We start from the raw sequence: 15,646 nt of genomic DNA on the forward strand, positions 1-15,646 counted from the left end.
CACATTTTTAACTAGAAAAATTAAAGCACCTTAAACGAGTATTTAGTACATAACAGAAGCTCAACAAATACTTGTTGAATGAATAATTCAATCAGTGAATGAAAACTGCTGGAGGAGCTAGTTGTATTCAAGACCCAGAGCAGTTGGGTGGACCCCACGCCATTTTCTGATGATGATAATTTCTTGGTATACCCTCCATAAATGAAAGCCACTGTGTAAGATCAGGCCCTAACTATGTACTGTTACCTAAAATCTTTGAAGATAGTGCTGTCCAAATAACCAGATGCCAGCAAATTAGTTAAATGTGGACTAAGGAAGCAAAAAATGAAAAACAAGAGTAATTCTCAGAACAAGTCAAAGTAGAGCAAATAACCAGTTTGGAATTTCAAATAAAATATATGCCTTCTCTGCTACAGAGTGTATAATCCAAACTCATAGCAGTTAAAAGTGGAAGGGAAAATAAAGAGTAACTCACCATTTATATGTAAGGGGCTTTTAAAGTTGGGTATAGATAAAGGTACCAATATAGAGACAGAGATACATCATGTATTATTTTATAGATGTTAGTTGAAAATACCTATAACATATAAAGTTGGGAAATATCTGTAACTTAATATTTGGCATATCAGTCAACATTTGGTAAATTCTAATAATATCTTTGTGTTAAAGAAAAAGACTATCCCCTATTCTGAATGGAAATGAAACAGAATAAAACATAATACCAAAATTCTTTCAAAGATTCTACTTCTCTTTATCTACTCTTAATTAAATTTCAAAGATGTTTTCCCATAAACAACAACATTTAAAATAAATGAAAGGATATTATTAGCTTTTATTTTTCAGTTTTATTGAACTACATTTATTTCATTATTTTTCTACTATTTTTAATTTAAAATTTAATTTCATAATGTCTTTCATTTTGATAGATTTTTGTTGGCCCATCTGGGAAATGCAATATCTGTTTGTGAATTGTTCTGAGGAAGAGATGATTGTATTGAGAATGAAGAAATCACCCAGGAAGTACTAAACTGACAGGAGAATAGGAAAATATTTTCTACCTTGGAGAGTGTGGCATTAAGAAGATTTTTCTCGCTTTTACAAAACTTGCTAATAACCTAACAATTTAACAATGAAATTATCTTTTCTATGTATCTTCTTTTAAAGGTGTGTATTGTTTTCTTCACTAATTATAAGAAATCTTATTATAAAAAGATTTAAAATGGTGCCAACTTTTATGTTATTAACAAAAGCTAAGTGACCTTAGGCAAATTACTTTACCTCTATGCTTGAGTTGTTGTAAAACGAGAGTAACGATACAACCTACATCACAGGATTGTTGGGATGATCAAAGTTCATAAGGTATAAACTTATGAGGAAGTGCTCAATAAATAGTAGTTTTTTTAAATCATTTAAAATTAATAGGAATACATATGCACACAAGGAGCCCTTGTGGCCCAAAGGTTAAGCACTCAGTAGCTAATTGAAAGGTTGGTGGTTAGAACCCACCCAGCAGCTCCGCAGGAGAAAGACCTAGCAATCTGCTCTCGTAAAGATTACACAAAAATTGAAACAAAACCCGTTTCTGTCGAGTCGATTCCAACTCATAGCGACCCTATACGACAGAGTAGAACTGTCCCATAGGGTTTCCGACGAGTGGCTGGTGGATTCAAACTGCCGACCTTTTGGTTAGCAGCCATAGCCCTTAACCACCGTGCCACCAGGGTTCCTTTGTAAAGATGACAGCCTAGAAAATCCAATGGGCCAGTTCTACTCTGTCACATGAGGTCGCTATGAGTGGAAAATCACCATGATGGCACCCAACGACAAGCACACCACAGGCACACACTTGCACACACAGCACCACTTTTGCCTGGACAGCCGGAACACAACTGTGTGGGACTATTACCCCGGAAGTGAACTGTGTTGGAGGCGTGAATGCGTTTTCGAATGGTCTCTAGGGCATTCCTGGTAACTTTCAGCAGAGCATCAGCATTTTGATGGTTGAAATGAGAAAGCAACTCGCAGGCTTCTTCCTCTAACATGGCAGTCTCTTTCTTCTTTCTCTTGACCGTCATCAAGGGCAGGAGGCCAGGCCCAGTTTCACTGGCATTAAGAGAAGATGTCAAGGCGTTGGATTTTCCTTCTTCCTTTTTCTCTGTTATAAGGCATGTGAGAGAAAGAAAGCAGGAGAAGAGAGATACGCGCACGCAAGAGAGAACCAGACACTGCAATTTAGTACATGACTGCAAGTAAACAAATAATTGCAGTTAAAGGGAAGAAAATGAAGATAAATTACGTGCAATTTAAAATCACTTAAATGCCATGCTTTTTAGAAAATGAGGCCACCAAAGGGTAGGAAAAAGAAACCAGGGCTCCACATGAACTGATGTTGGCCTCTTCTCTTCAGTGTGAGGAAACAGCCAAGCAGAGAGGCAGGAGCAATGGCTGGAAAAGCCAGACTTGGCCCCAGGGGCCTGGGTTCTGGTGCTCTCTCTTCCACCCATGGCCACAGAAGCTTGGGGAAAAACTTCCCTTCTCTGCATCTCAGTGTCCTCAACTGTCCCACAAAAGGTTTTCTCTAGTCTAGATTCTTTCCAAGGGGACTTCTAATCCATGATGCATCCTACTCTATTGATAAGGTCAAATAAAACACATACCCATATCAGCATGGAGACCTGGTGGCATAGTGGTAAAGTGTTCGCCTGCTAACCAAAAGGTCAGCATCTCGAATCCACCAGCTGCTCCTTGGAAACCCTATGGGGCAGTTCTACTCTGTCCGATAGGGTTGCTATGGGTTGGAATTGACTAGATGGCAGTGGGTTTGGTTTTTTGATATCAATATGCAAGGAGAACTAACAAGGGCGAATGCAAAGTACATGTGTACAAAGTTTAACAAAAAGCAATATGCTCAGAATCATAACTTCAGATTTGTACGTACCATTATAAAATCGAGAGGGTGTTTACAGAAATATGAAATCAATTGCTATGTTGAAAATTGTAGTTTTCAGCAAATATTCCAGAAAAATAAGATCCTTTCAAGACCACATCTCTTACCTGAACTGTCACTTTTCGAATCAACCCTATTCTCACTGGATACTTGTTCACTTTCATCTTTACATGGAACTTCCACATCCAGCAACATACTTATTAGTTCATTGACAGCTTCCTCCACTAATGAGCTTTTAAAATGTAGTATCTGAGCACCATTTACACAAAGGTCCTAAACAAAACAAAGTCAACAATGTCATATTTGTTGGTCTAGCTGTTGAGAGCACATTAGTAATGGTTGTAGTGCCCTGGGTTCAGCCTCCAGGAGAGGTTTCAGCCTCTAACGATGATTGGCCACACCCTTCCCCCTCTTATGGAGTGAAATCTCTCTCCCCAAAATATGTGTTGAATTCCCAGCCCTTGTACCTGTGGACATGCTCCTGCTTGGAAATAGATTTTTTCTTTTGTTATATTAATGAGGTCATATCAGAGCAGGGTAGATCCTAATCACATCTGAGTATAAAACGGCCAGAATAGACACAGAGACACAGGCAGGGGAAGACAGATTCCATGTGGGCATCATCTACAAACCAAGGATTGCCAAGAAACCAAGGAAAGCCCAGGGCTACCAACAAGGAAGGAAATGACACAGCCAAGCCCTTGATCTGGACCTTCAGCCTCCAAAACTGTGAGAAAATAAATTTCTGTTCTTTAAAGCCACTCACTTGTAGCATTTGTGTTACAGCAGCACTAGTTTAAAAGATACTAACCCAGGCCAGGAGTTCTGTAAAGGAATATGTTAAATACAAGGGAACCAAATGGAGCAACATGGACAAACCAATACGTTATGGGCTTCTCCAGCAGGAGAGAAAATAACTTCAAAAGTCATCAGCTGCCTCTCTTCCCATGAAACTTCCTTCCTATCACATAAATCTGTTCTAGTCAGCCTTCCTTCTCTCCTCACCTTTCCCAACAAGCATCACCATCTCCTAATTACTTTCAGAGATATTCTCTTCCCCTCCAACTAGCCTTCCACTGCCCCCACCCAGAAGCCCAACACAGATGAGCCAGGTGATCCTCCTTCTCACTCACATACACATTGACCATGCAGATGCTTGGCACTGGGAATTCATGGTCTCCAAATGCAACTGGCTTTCTAAAGCTACCCAGGAATCATTCTGCATGGTCAAAATCACTTTCCTCTACCAGGCTCCAAAAGAGCTGTGTCCTCAAACCCTGGTGTCCTCAAATCTTTACTCCATCCTCCCCATCATGCTCAGTAGATGATCTTGCTTTCTACAACACAAAGCAAATCAAGCTTCTCAGTTTTAATAAAGGCCATGTCATGAAGACTCATCCCACTCTCTGAACCCATGCCTTCACCTGAAAGACAAATCTGACTCCTTCATTTCCCTTATCTCCCCGTTTCAGAAAATGCACTGTTTCTCCTTCTACTCAAAGGTAATCACATAGCTCGAGTTCTGAAACACATTCTCTCCTGCTTCCCCAGTTAATATGTTGTGTGAACTACCCCTTCTTCTCCCTTTCTACTTGATTTTCCCCCACAGCTTATGAATGTACTCGATGAACTTCAACTCTACATCTTCCTCCAGCTGCCATAACAGCCCACTTCCAGCTCAAGGCCTTTGCACTTGCTGTTCTCTCTGCCTGGAATGCTCTTCGCCAAAGAGTCTCACTCCCTTCCCTTTCTTCTTTTCAGATGTAATTACAGAAGTCATTCCTGACCGTAGACAAAATAGCAACTTCCTGTCAGGTACATCTTTTCTCCATTATCCTCTTAATTTTTCTCATTGAACTTATCACCATCTGATGTATCATTTGCTTTTGGGGGTTTGGTTTGGTTTTCCTGTATCCTCTACTTGAAAGTGGGCTCCATGATGACAGAATTTCTCCTGTTTATTCACTGCTATAACCCCAGCAGTGGTTTGAAGTGGAGTTCCCAAAGAGTTATTGAAGAAATAAATGAATTATGAAAATTAAATAATTTCAAGGAAAGTTGTTCATTTATATTAGTAGTTAAAATTAGGTTCCATGATTTTGCCTATTACTACTTTTAAGTTTTTTAATAATAATAAAATAGTGTTGGTAGAAGGTAGTGAAATTGGTACTACTGTGTTGCTGGAGGCATTGTAACTTGGTATCACCCTTTTGAAAAGCAATTTGGTTACAAATATCATTCAATGAAGCCATTCTCTTTGACCCAATAATCTGACTTTGGGATGATAATAATCCTAAAGGGGAAAAAAAGCATGCTACATAACTGTGTTCATTACAGCTCTTTTCAAAATAGGAAAACTTTGAAAGCCTTCTAAATGTCCAGCAATAAGGAACTGAGAAGCTTAATAAAATATTATAGAGGTATCATTAAAATGATGGTTATAAAACCCATTTGGGAACATGAAAAATATTTTATGAAGAAACATTAACAGGGATTTAAAAAAAAAACACTACCCGAAACCTACTCAAGTACAGCAGGTCTTGAAACTTTATTAAAAGGCATGTAAATATGCAATACACCAAAATTACAACAAAGGTGGTGTGCCTGATAAAAATGCTACTTTTTTTCATTTTTTAAATACTCTAAAATTTACTTTTAAATTTAAAATAAATACATTTTTATAAAACAGTCAACAGAATAGGGGTAATATCCAAAACTATGGAGCCTGGTGATTTCTTGCGGGGAGGGGATTTTGGGGGAGGGTATAAAAAAATGAACAGGAGGGATAAGGGAGAATTTTAGGTCTATCTATAGTTAGTGAACGTAAGGAGAGAGGGGATTAGAAATTTACAAAATGTCAAAATTAAATTTTGATTGTAAAATAGAATACAGTATAAACGGAAGATTACCAATGTGCAGAAAAGGGTTAATACAGCAGGTCTAAGACTGCTTGCAAGGTTGGACCTCGGCTGGAGTCTGGGAACCCAGATTTCAGGAGTGTGCCTGCCCTTCCCTAACCAATGAGGATGATTGGCTGTGCCTAGACGGCTTGTGCAAACAATGTGGCTTATGCTGAACACCTGCTTTGTTTCTGGGAGTCTAGAATTTGGGAACATACTAGGCAGAGGGTGCCTACGTGACCACACTCAATAAAAAGCTTGGGCTCTGAGTCTCTAATGGGCTTCCCTGGGCAGAAACACAGTACACACGTTGCTGCATTTTCATTGCAGGAGGAAGAGTGTGCGCTGGATGACCCGTCATGAGGGGAGAGAGCATGAGGAAGCCTGCACAGGGATTTCTCCAGACTCTGCCTCTCTTTTTTTCCCTATAAGCCAGCTATGACTCCTTACTATGTCACTCTTAGCCCTGAGTACAATTATATGCTGAGTTCCACAAGTCCTTCTAGTGAATCTCCAACCAAAGGGAACCCCGACCAAAAAACCAATTGCCGTCAAGTCGGAATCTGCTGATGGTGACCCCATGTGTGTCACAGTAGAACTGTGCTCCACAGGATTTTCAGTGGCTGATTTTTCAGCAGTAGTTCACCACGTCTTTCTTCTGAGGCACCTCTGGGTGACTTGAACCGCCAATCTGTTGGTTAGCAGCGGAGCACATTAACCATTTGTACCACCCAAGGACTGGGGACTCGGATACACTATATTAAAATCATCACTGAAGAGTTGTTAGAATCAGGAAGCCTATCATGAACACTTCCCATGATGCTAAAGGGACATTCCCAAAGAAGAACTTCATGGAACACTGCTTCCAGGATTTTACTCCAGGTATAGGGAAGAACGTGTCCCATTTGCAAACACTTTTGGGAAATAATGGGTTAAAGAAAGCTAAGTGAACTCTTTTCCAGGAGACCTTATTTTAATATGCTGGTGTGCACTGGGTCTGTAAAAGGGGGAGGGATACAGGGTGCAGTCTTTAGCCTAAGCAGTTTGCACCCACATCCCAACTTTCCCAGCTTACCTAAAAACCGCTCCAGAACTGTGTGCCACAGAACACCAGTTTGGGAAACATCGCTCTATAGAAATGTTTAAACAAGAAATCCTGCCCAGAAGTTGTTTAAAATTAATTTCATTAAATTAAATCTCAGCTTACTAGAAGCTCTTCTGCAAAATAGTGTTATTCATCAAAAAAAAAAAAAGAGAAATTAGAAATGTGTTCCATAACAATTTCCTCCCTACTGATCTGAAAAGAAGTGACGTGAGCTCATACCTAAGTGACTCCTAAGAGACATTCCCCTTCATTTTCAAAGTATTGTCAGAAGTTCAGGGTTTGGAGCCCATCTGTCATAGTTAGAGGAAAAATCATTTTATGCTTCACAAAATGCCCTCTCTTTAGAGAAAAATGAATCAAAAAAATATTTTAAAATAAAAAGTATCAGTCTTCTAATGACCTTTGTGGAGCTCTGGTAGTGCAGCGGTTAAGGGCTGGGCTGTTAACCAAAAGGTCGGCAATTCAAATCCACCAGCCACTCCTTGGAAACCCTACAGGGCAGTTCTGCTCTGTCCTATAGGGTCTCTATAAGTCAGAATCCACTCAACGGCAACCGGTTTGGTTTTTGGTTTAATGATCTTTGTAGGAGTCCCTGGGTGGTACAAATGGTTAAGTACTTGACTACTAGCCAAAATGTTGGCAGTTCAAACCCATTCAGAGGTGCCTCAGAAGACAGCCTTAAAGACCCTATGGTTTTCTACTCTGCACATACAGAGAAAATCAGCTCAATGGCAACTAACAACAACAATGACCTTTGTCATTTGGAGAAACTCATCACAGGTAAGTGGCTCCTCCTGGGGGAGCTGGCAGAGAGGTGTGCTACTCATTTCTTCTAGAATGGCGTCGATGCGGAACTCAATCAAGTCATTGACCCTGTCCAGCAGCAACTCCAGTTCCTCTTTGGAAAAAAATAAAAGTAAAAAAGAGAGAGATTAAAGCATTTTGTTAAAAAAAAAAAAAAAAATCAACACACGATTAAATTATAGTAGGAAAATCAGGATTAAAGTTACTCAGTTTAGAATTAGTTTACATAACGCCCCCTAGACGTCTCGTTCACCCTTCGGTTTCACACACTGTTCTTTAACCAATGTCCCAGCTTCCTCAGCCTGCCGAAGTCTGACCCGTATTTGAAGACTCAGCTCAAATGCCTTTCCCCTAGGAGGCTTTTCTGAAATCTGAAGCTACTGCCACTGTGCTCTACACATACTTCCATCACTGCGTAGTCCATATTGTCTACTCATGTGTCTTATCTCCTTCTGGAATTCATCTTTTTCATCCTTACATCATCAGCACTTGGCACAGTGCTTATTCCACACTACCCGTTGCTGTCAAGTCAATGCCAACTCTTAGTGGCCCTACAGGACAGAGTAGAACTGCCCCATAGGGTTTCCAAGGAGCAGCTGAAGGATTTGAACTGCTGATGTTTTGGTTAGCAGACAAGCTCTTAACCACTGTGCCAGCAGGGCTCCCTTCCACATTAGATATTCAATAAATATTATTAAACCAAAATTCTCCATTTTTTTCTTTTGTCATGACTATCGTTGTTGTTAGTTGCTGTTGAGTTGGTTCCAACTCATAGCAACTGTATATACAACAGAACAAAACACTGCCCAGTCCTGCAGCATCCTCCCAATCCTTTTATGCTTGAGCCCATTGTTGCAGCCACTATGTCAATCCATCTTGTTGAGGGTCTTCCTCTTTTTTGCTAACCCGCTACTTTACCAAGCATGATGTCCTTCTCCAGGGACTGATCCCTCCTGACATGTCCAAAGTATGTGAGACGTAGTCTTGCCATCCTTGCTTCTAAGGAGCATTCTGGTTGTACTTATTCCAAGATAGATTTGTTCATTCTTTTGGCAGTCCATGCTATATTCAATATTCTTTGCCAGCACCACAACTCAAAGGCGTCAATTCTTCTTCAGTCTTCCTCATTCATCGTCTAGTTTTTGCATACATATGAGGTGACTGAAAACACCATGGCTTGGGTCAGGCGCACCTTAGTCTTCATCTTTGCTTTTCAACACTTGAAAGAGGTCTTTTGCAGCAGATTTACCCAATGCAATATGTCGTCTGATTTCTTGACTGCTGCTTCCATGGGCATTGATTGTGGATCCCAGTAAAATGAAATCCTTGACAACTTCAATCTTTCCTCTGTTTATCATGATGTTGCTTACTGGTCCAGTTGTGAGGATTTTTGTTTTCTTTATGTTGAGGTGTAATCCGTACAGAAGACTGTGGTCTTTGATCTTCATCAGTGCTTCAAGTCCTCTTCACTTTCAGCAAGCAAGGCTGTGTCATCTGCATATCACAGGTTGTTAATGAGTCTTCCTCCAATCCTGATGCCCCATTCTTCTTCATATAGTCCAGCTTCTCGGATTATAATGTATTATATATAAAGTACACTTTTTAAATTTTGCTAAAATAATATTGAACACTAAGTTCCATGGATGAAGGACCAATTCTGAAAGAAACTAACAAAAATTTTACATCAAAAGTAGAAATGATGGTTAGTGAATCTCTATCTAAGGGGCAGTACATTTGTCAACAGAGACAGTAAAATCTCTTTTTCTACTACTACTTTCTCCTAGGAAATTAAGTTGAAAGTGAATACAAGAAAGTTGGTGTTATGAACTCAAGATGGTTCAGAGATATAAATACTTGCTTAAGTACCTTACTTCCTAAAGAATAAAAGCCTGAACTTTTTCTATATTTTAAGCTAATTATTAAAGAGGCTGGCTTAAAATTCCAAATAGTTCCTCCTAGTAAGCATATTGGAGTCCTGGTGGCACAGCGGTTGAGAGCTATGGTGAGCTATGGCTGCTAACCAAAAGGTCAGCAGTTTGAATCCACCAGCTGCTCCTTGGAAACCCTATGAGGCAGTTCTACTCTGTCCTATAAGGTTACTATAAGTCGGAATCGACTCGACAGCAACCGGTTTGGTTTGATTTTTTTTTTTTAATAAGCATAGTGACTACTAAAAGTGAGCCAACACTTTTATTTAAGCATGTATGCTCAAGAAAATTCTTTACTATTCTCAAAAATGCCTTCATTTCTAACTGACTGATGCTTGAGAGTGTTCTTAAGGGCATCTATGCATAGATTAGGCCTTTGGGTAGCACAAACTGTTAAGTGCTCGGCTACTAACCAAAAGGTTGGCAGTTCAAATCCACCTACAGGCACCTCAATAGAAAGGCCTGGCGATCTGCTTCCAAATGGTCATAGTGATGAAAATTTTACAGAGCATAGCTCTACTCCGCAACACATGAGGTCGCTATGAGTCATAACTGACTCGACGGCAACTGGTGTGGAATAGTACGCATAGATCGGGAGTACCCGGGTGGTGCTGCTAACCAAAAGGTTGGAGGTTTGAGTCCACCCAGAAGCACCTCAGAAGAAAGGCCTGGTGATCTACTTCCAAAAAATCATCCACTGAAAACCCTATGGAGCACAGTTCTACTCTGACACACATGGCGTCACCATGAATCAGAGTTGACACCGCGGCAACTGGTATGCATAAACTGCAAAATCATTTCCATGGAAGCTCTGTCTGTTATTTTGAAGAATGGCCAATACTCTTTTACATGTTTGCTACAAATAAACCAAGAAAACCAAACCCACTGCTGTCGAGTCAATTCCAGCTCACAGCAACCCTACAGGACAGAGTAGAACTGCCCCCATAGGGTTTCCAAAGCTGTAATCTTTACAGGAGCAGATTGCCACATCTTTTTCCTGCAGAGCAGCTGGTGGGTTCGAATTGCCTACCTTTTGGTTAACAGCTGAGTACTTAACCATTGAGCCACCAGGGCTCCTTTTGCTACAAATAAAACTAAAAAAAACTTGTTGCCGTCGAGTCGATTCCGACTTACAGTGACCCTACAGAGTAGAATTGTCCCCTAGGGTTTCCAAGGAGCAGCTGGTGGATTCAAACTGCTGACCTTTTGGTTAACAGCCAAGCTCTTAACTACTATGCCACCAGGGCTCCACCTTGCTACAAATAACCGCCTGCAAATAATAGGGTTGGCTTCACTAATCCAATAAAGAATCCAGCTGTCATTGAGATGCAACAGTTTGCCCCCCAAAGAAACCTAATCTTTGTTCAATCTCAGTTCCTTAATTTAAATTGCAAAAAGAAAACATAATAGAATCAGAGGGCAAAGAGGAAATTCTTTAGAAACAATTACCTTGTCTCCAGACAACCCTATGCTATAACATTCAAATTATTAACACTTTAATCCTAGTATTCTCTAGGGAGACCATTATGAACATCTACCTTGGCAGCCTATTCTAATTTGGTTGTGGTAACTCCTATTATGAAGTTTTTATACACTTTCTAAATGCCTCCTTATAGAAATGTTAGCCAATTTCCTCTTGTTCTATTTCCTGGGGAGATGTATTTTGGAAAGAATATTGTTTAACTCATTGCCATCAGGTCAATTCCAGCTCCTAGCGACCCTATAGGACAGAGTAGAACTGCCCCCATACGGTTTCCAAGGAGCACCTGGTGGATTCAAACTGCCAACCTTTTGGTTAGCAGCCATAGCTCTTAACCACTATGCCACCAGGGTTTCCGAATAGGTTTAGAGGCAAGAAAACTGGATTCTAAACTCATCCTCACTGCTTACATCTATGGGACATTTGTTGTTAGTTGCCATGGAGTCAATTCTGACTCATGGAGACCTCAGGGTGCACAGCAGAACTGCTCCATAAGGCTTTCAAGGCTGTGATCTTTCAGAAACAGATCACCAGGCCTGTCTACTGAGGTGGCTTTAGGTGGGTTCGAACCTCCAAACTTTCAGCTAATAATAGAGCGTTTAACCATTTGTGCCACCCAGGAACTCGGTCTGTGTGTCATTAGAAGCCATTTAGCATCTCTTGATCTTAGTTTTCCAACCTTTAAATTAAGATTAATTCTACAATCTTCTCCACCCTATAATATTCTATGGTGGTTTGATAAGACATTTTATATTATTCAGGCTTCAAATTGTGATAAGCCTAAAAGACATTCAGATCCAAAGACCCCTTTACAATTTATCTTTGAATCCAGCTCCAAATCTATAGGACCACAATTCCTCACTCCACCACCCAACCCAGTATTTCTCAAAGATTCTTTAGTATGTTGAAAAACAAAAAACTCGTTACCAATGCACAGATTCAGAATCATGACAACCCCATATGTTACAGCACAGAACTGCTCCATAGGGTTTTCTTGGATATAATCTTAACAGAAGCAGATCGCTGGGCCTTTCTTCCACATTCCTGCTGGGTGAGTTCCAACCGCCAACCTTTAGGTTAGCAGTCAAGCACAAACCATTAGCACCACCTAGGGGTTTACCGACCTTTAGTATACAGTAGCTGGAACCTTACGACGCCTAATGTATTTGGAAGGTACAGGTAAGACAAGTTCTTGATAGTTTAGGGCTATAAAAACACTAGGTAAGGCATTATGCTTAAGCACTGAGAATACAAGATGGTGGAAGCTTGGTCTCAGACCTCAAGGATGGAGAGCAATGATCCAAATCATTGCAGTATGGGATAAGCACAGCAATCTTAGAAGCCACATATTGAAGATGGCAGAGCCACAAGATGGAAAGAGCCTGTGAACCACCACATAGAAGAGAGTGCCACCTTCCAATCAGGGACACTCATTTTGACTTCATGTGATTAAGAAATCTGCTTCTATCATGTATAAGCCATTATAAATTTGGGGGCTTGTTTGTCACAGCAGCTAGCGTTACTTAACTGATACAAATTATAAAAGTCAGGGCCATACTGCTACTCCTCTCACTTTTTAATTTCCTTGAATGCCCATTACAGGCATATTGATTGTAGGGGTATCTAAACTGGTACTGTGATAGGAGCACTGGATTAAGAGTGAGGAGTCTTATGTCCTAGTTCCAGCTCTGTCACTGACCAGCTCATGTGACCATAGCCCTGTCCCTTTGCCTCCCTGGACCTCAGTTTCTTCACCTTTAAAATATCTGAGTTGTGCTGTTTTCTAAGGCCCCATCGAACTTTCAGGTTCAGTGAGTCTATACTCAACCTGCAGTTCCTCACAGAAGGAATACTACTCTCTGCATGAAGGAGCATTTCCTTCTATTTGTCTTGTGGGTAGGCAAAGTGCCTTTGAGGTGGTACCTCCTAACCCAAAGAAGATTAAGAAAAGGATGTGTTTGGGGAAAGAAAGTCTTTGGGATTTTGAATGCAGATGGAGATAGAAGAAGAGACACAGAAAAAGGGAGAGAAGCCAGTGGTGGAATCTAGGATATCTGCTTGACCTAAGGAAATGCCCATGGCTCCTGGTCCCTATTGTGACCCCTGCCACAAGTACCAGGGGTAAATGGAGGTGGTTAGAGTGAAGCCCCTGTAGGATCAACACAGGCCTTCAAGGAGTCCCTAGTCTACAATTCTACTGCAGAACCCTTTAGGAATGGAGTAGCTGTGTTTTGTGTGAGTATGTGAATGTGTGTTTCTATGTACGTATACATGTGTAGGTGTACATGCATATATATGTATGTTTCTCTATATGTATATGTACGTGTGCTTTTTATACATGCATATGTTGTTATGTATATGTATATTATGTGTGTGCACATACACAGGTGAGAATGCGGCTGTGTTTATATGTATCTATGCTTATGTAGTACATGTGTATACATGTTTATATATATATGCATGTGGGTAGGTGGGTGTACGTATTTACATATGTTTCTATGTGTATGTATGAGTGTGTGTGTGTGTGTTGGAGGAATCTGTGTGCAAAGTCAGATTCTGCTTTGGCTTCAGACAGAACTTGAAACTGTTCTACCAAAAAAAAAAACAAACCTGTTGCCGTTGAGTCGATTCCAACTTATAGCAACTTATAGAGTAGAACTGCCCCATAGGGTTTGCTAGGAGCAACTGGTGGATTCGAACTGCCGACCTTTTGGTGAGCAGCCGAACTCTTAACCACTGTGCCACCAGGGCTTGTGAAACTGTTCTAGGCCCTAAATATGAATCTTGAATTTCTTCCCTCCTTGATCACATAGCTCTTGGCCCCTTCTTGGAAGATGTGGACCTATCATGCTGCATTGCTTGCCCCCTAGAGAGGCCATACCAATAGGATAATTTTAGAACCCCAAAGACGGAGATTGGCAATCATTCGTTAAGTGAGCCCAATGACCAGTGCTGTGTGTTTGGAGCAGGGAGGTAGGCAGAAAAGTAACATTCCTCCCTAGTTGCCACTGTCAAGAGAAATGACTGCCTAACTGTGGGAAGAAGGTATATAGGCCTGGCTCAGGCAGTCAGTGATGGAGGAGTTCCAGGGAAGCGGCATCCTGGTGGGCTGAAGGAGTTAGAGGGGTCTTCCTGGAGCAGCCTCATCTCTGACATCTCTTAACATGGCTGTCTGGAGAGTAGCTCTGCAGCATTGTTAATTATGAGTCAATTCCAGGAGGGCTTAAAATCTGCCTTTAAGAACCCGGAAGGTGTTTTAACTTCTAAATTCCACTGGGTTGGGAGTGGGGAGTGGGTGAGAGGTTGAAGGGCAGGCGTGATTTCTCACTCTCCCTTTCTCTGGAACACACACAAAGCCACCCACAGAGTTAATGTGTTGCACCATGAAATATGGCATGGCCATAAATGAAATTACAAAGGAATCGCTTCCAAAGGCTTCACCTTGAAACCTTAACTTCTACATTGCAAGCACACCATTTATTACCACTGCTGCTGGGAAAGGGAGCTGTTAGTGTAATGCAGAGAAGACAAGCAGTCTAAGGAGCAGAAAATGATAAGATTTATGGTGGGAATAAAACCCTGGGCAAATTGCCTCTTCTTAAATGTGGATGTTGGGCCCATTGTCAAAGCAGTTTGCTTTAGGCAAACCCAATGGAATTGCTGGAAAATTGTCTTGACTGCTCTGTGACTCTGTTTCTCTTATGTAGGATGGCATGTTAACTGGTTTGATGAGAAAGGATTGGTGAGTGGGAAGACACTTCAGTACCTTTTAAATTCCTGGGTCCAACTGGCTCTTAATCGTTTTGTTCATGATTTCTTCTGCTCACCCAAGTGACTGGCCAAAATGGTGATGATGTGCATGACTACTTCACAGCTGTTTCACAGCACTCACCTTCTAGCAACTCTGTAACAACTGCCCAAAGGATGCCTCCAATCAACATACAGTAGAGCTCTGTTAAGGACCGCCTATGGGCCACGTCTTGAGGTAGGGACACAGTGATGAACAAGAGAGACCTGATCCTTTCTCTCAAGAGGTTTACCTGAGCTTGACCTCTGGGTCTTCTTATGTCAGGGAGGATATGCAACCAGCTAAGTTAATCGTGACATTCAACAACTTGAGGTACAAGAACCCGTCCCCTTCTCCTCTTTTGGGGGAGATATAAACTCAGTGTTCCAGCCAGAAATCCCAAGGATTCTATTCTGGCTTCTTGTCAATTGCCTCTGCCACCCACAAGCTGTCTAACTTGGGACAAATGACACAAACTAACCAGACCAGCTCTGTTCAATAGAATTTTCTGTGATGATGGAAATGTTCTATATCCGCACTGTCCAATTTGGTAAGCACCAGTTACATGTGGCTTTGGAGCACTTGGAATGTGGCCCATTGGAAATGTGATGTGCTGTGAGTGAAAAATACACACTGATTTTCAAAGACTTGGTACAAATAAAAGGAATTCAAAATATCTCAGTAGTATTTTTTTA

The 15,646-nt window shown here is 41.0% G+C and overlaps 1 protein-coding gene across 1 annotated transcript in view; it reads right to left on the minus strand.

Annotated features, from left to right (window-relative positions):
• The window catches only part of DNAH5 (dynein axonemal heavy chain 5), a 251,935-nt gene that overhangs the window by 192,971 nt on the left and 43,318 nt on the right, over positions 1 to 15,646 (minus strand). Inside the window, exons 17-19 of the mRNA XM_012557737.1 lie at positions 7,705 to 7,850; positions 3,055 to 3,220; positions 1,907 to 2,155 (exon numbers count right to left, since the gene is read on the minus strand). Of these exons, the coding sequence (XP_012413191.1) occupies positions 1,907 to 2,155; positions 3,055 to 3,220; positions 7,705 to 7,850 (561 nt within the window). The remainder of the gene's footprint in view (positions 1 to 1,906; positions 2,156 to 3,054; positions 3,221 to 7,704; positions 7,851 to 15,646) is intronic.

The sequence above is a fragment of the Trichechus manatus genome, unplaced genomic scaffold (genome assembly GCF_000243295.1).
Source record: "Trichechus manatus latirostris isolate Lorelei unplaced genomic scaffold, TriManLat1.0 scaffold00116, whole genome shotgun sequence".
In the NCBI taxonomy this organism is placed as follows: domain Eukaryota; kingdom Metazoa; phylum Chordata; class Mammalia; order Sirenia; family Trichechidae; genus Trichechus; species Trichechus manatus.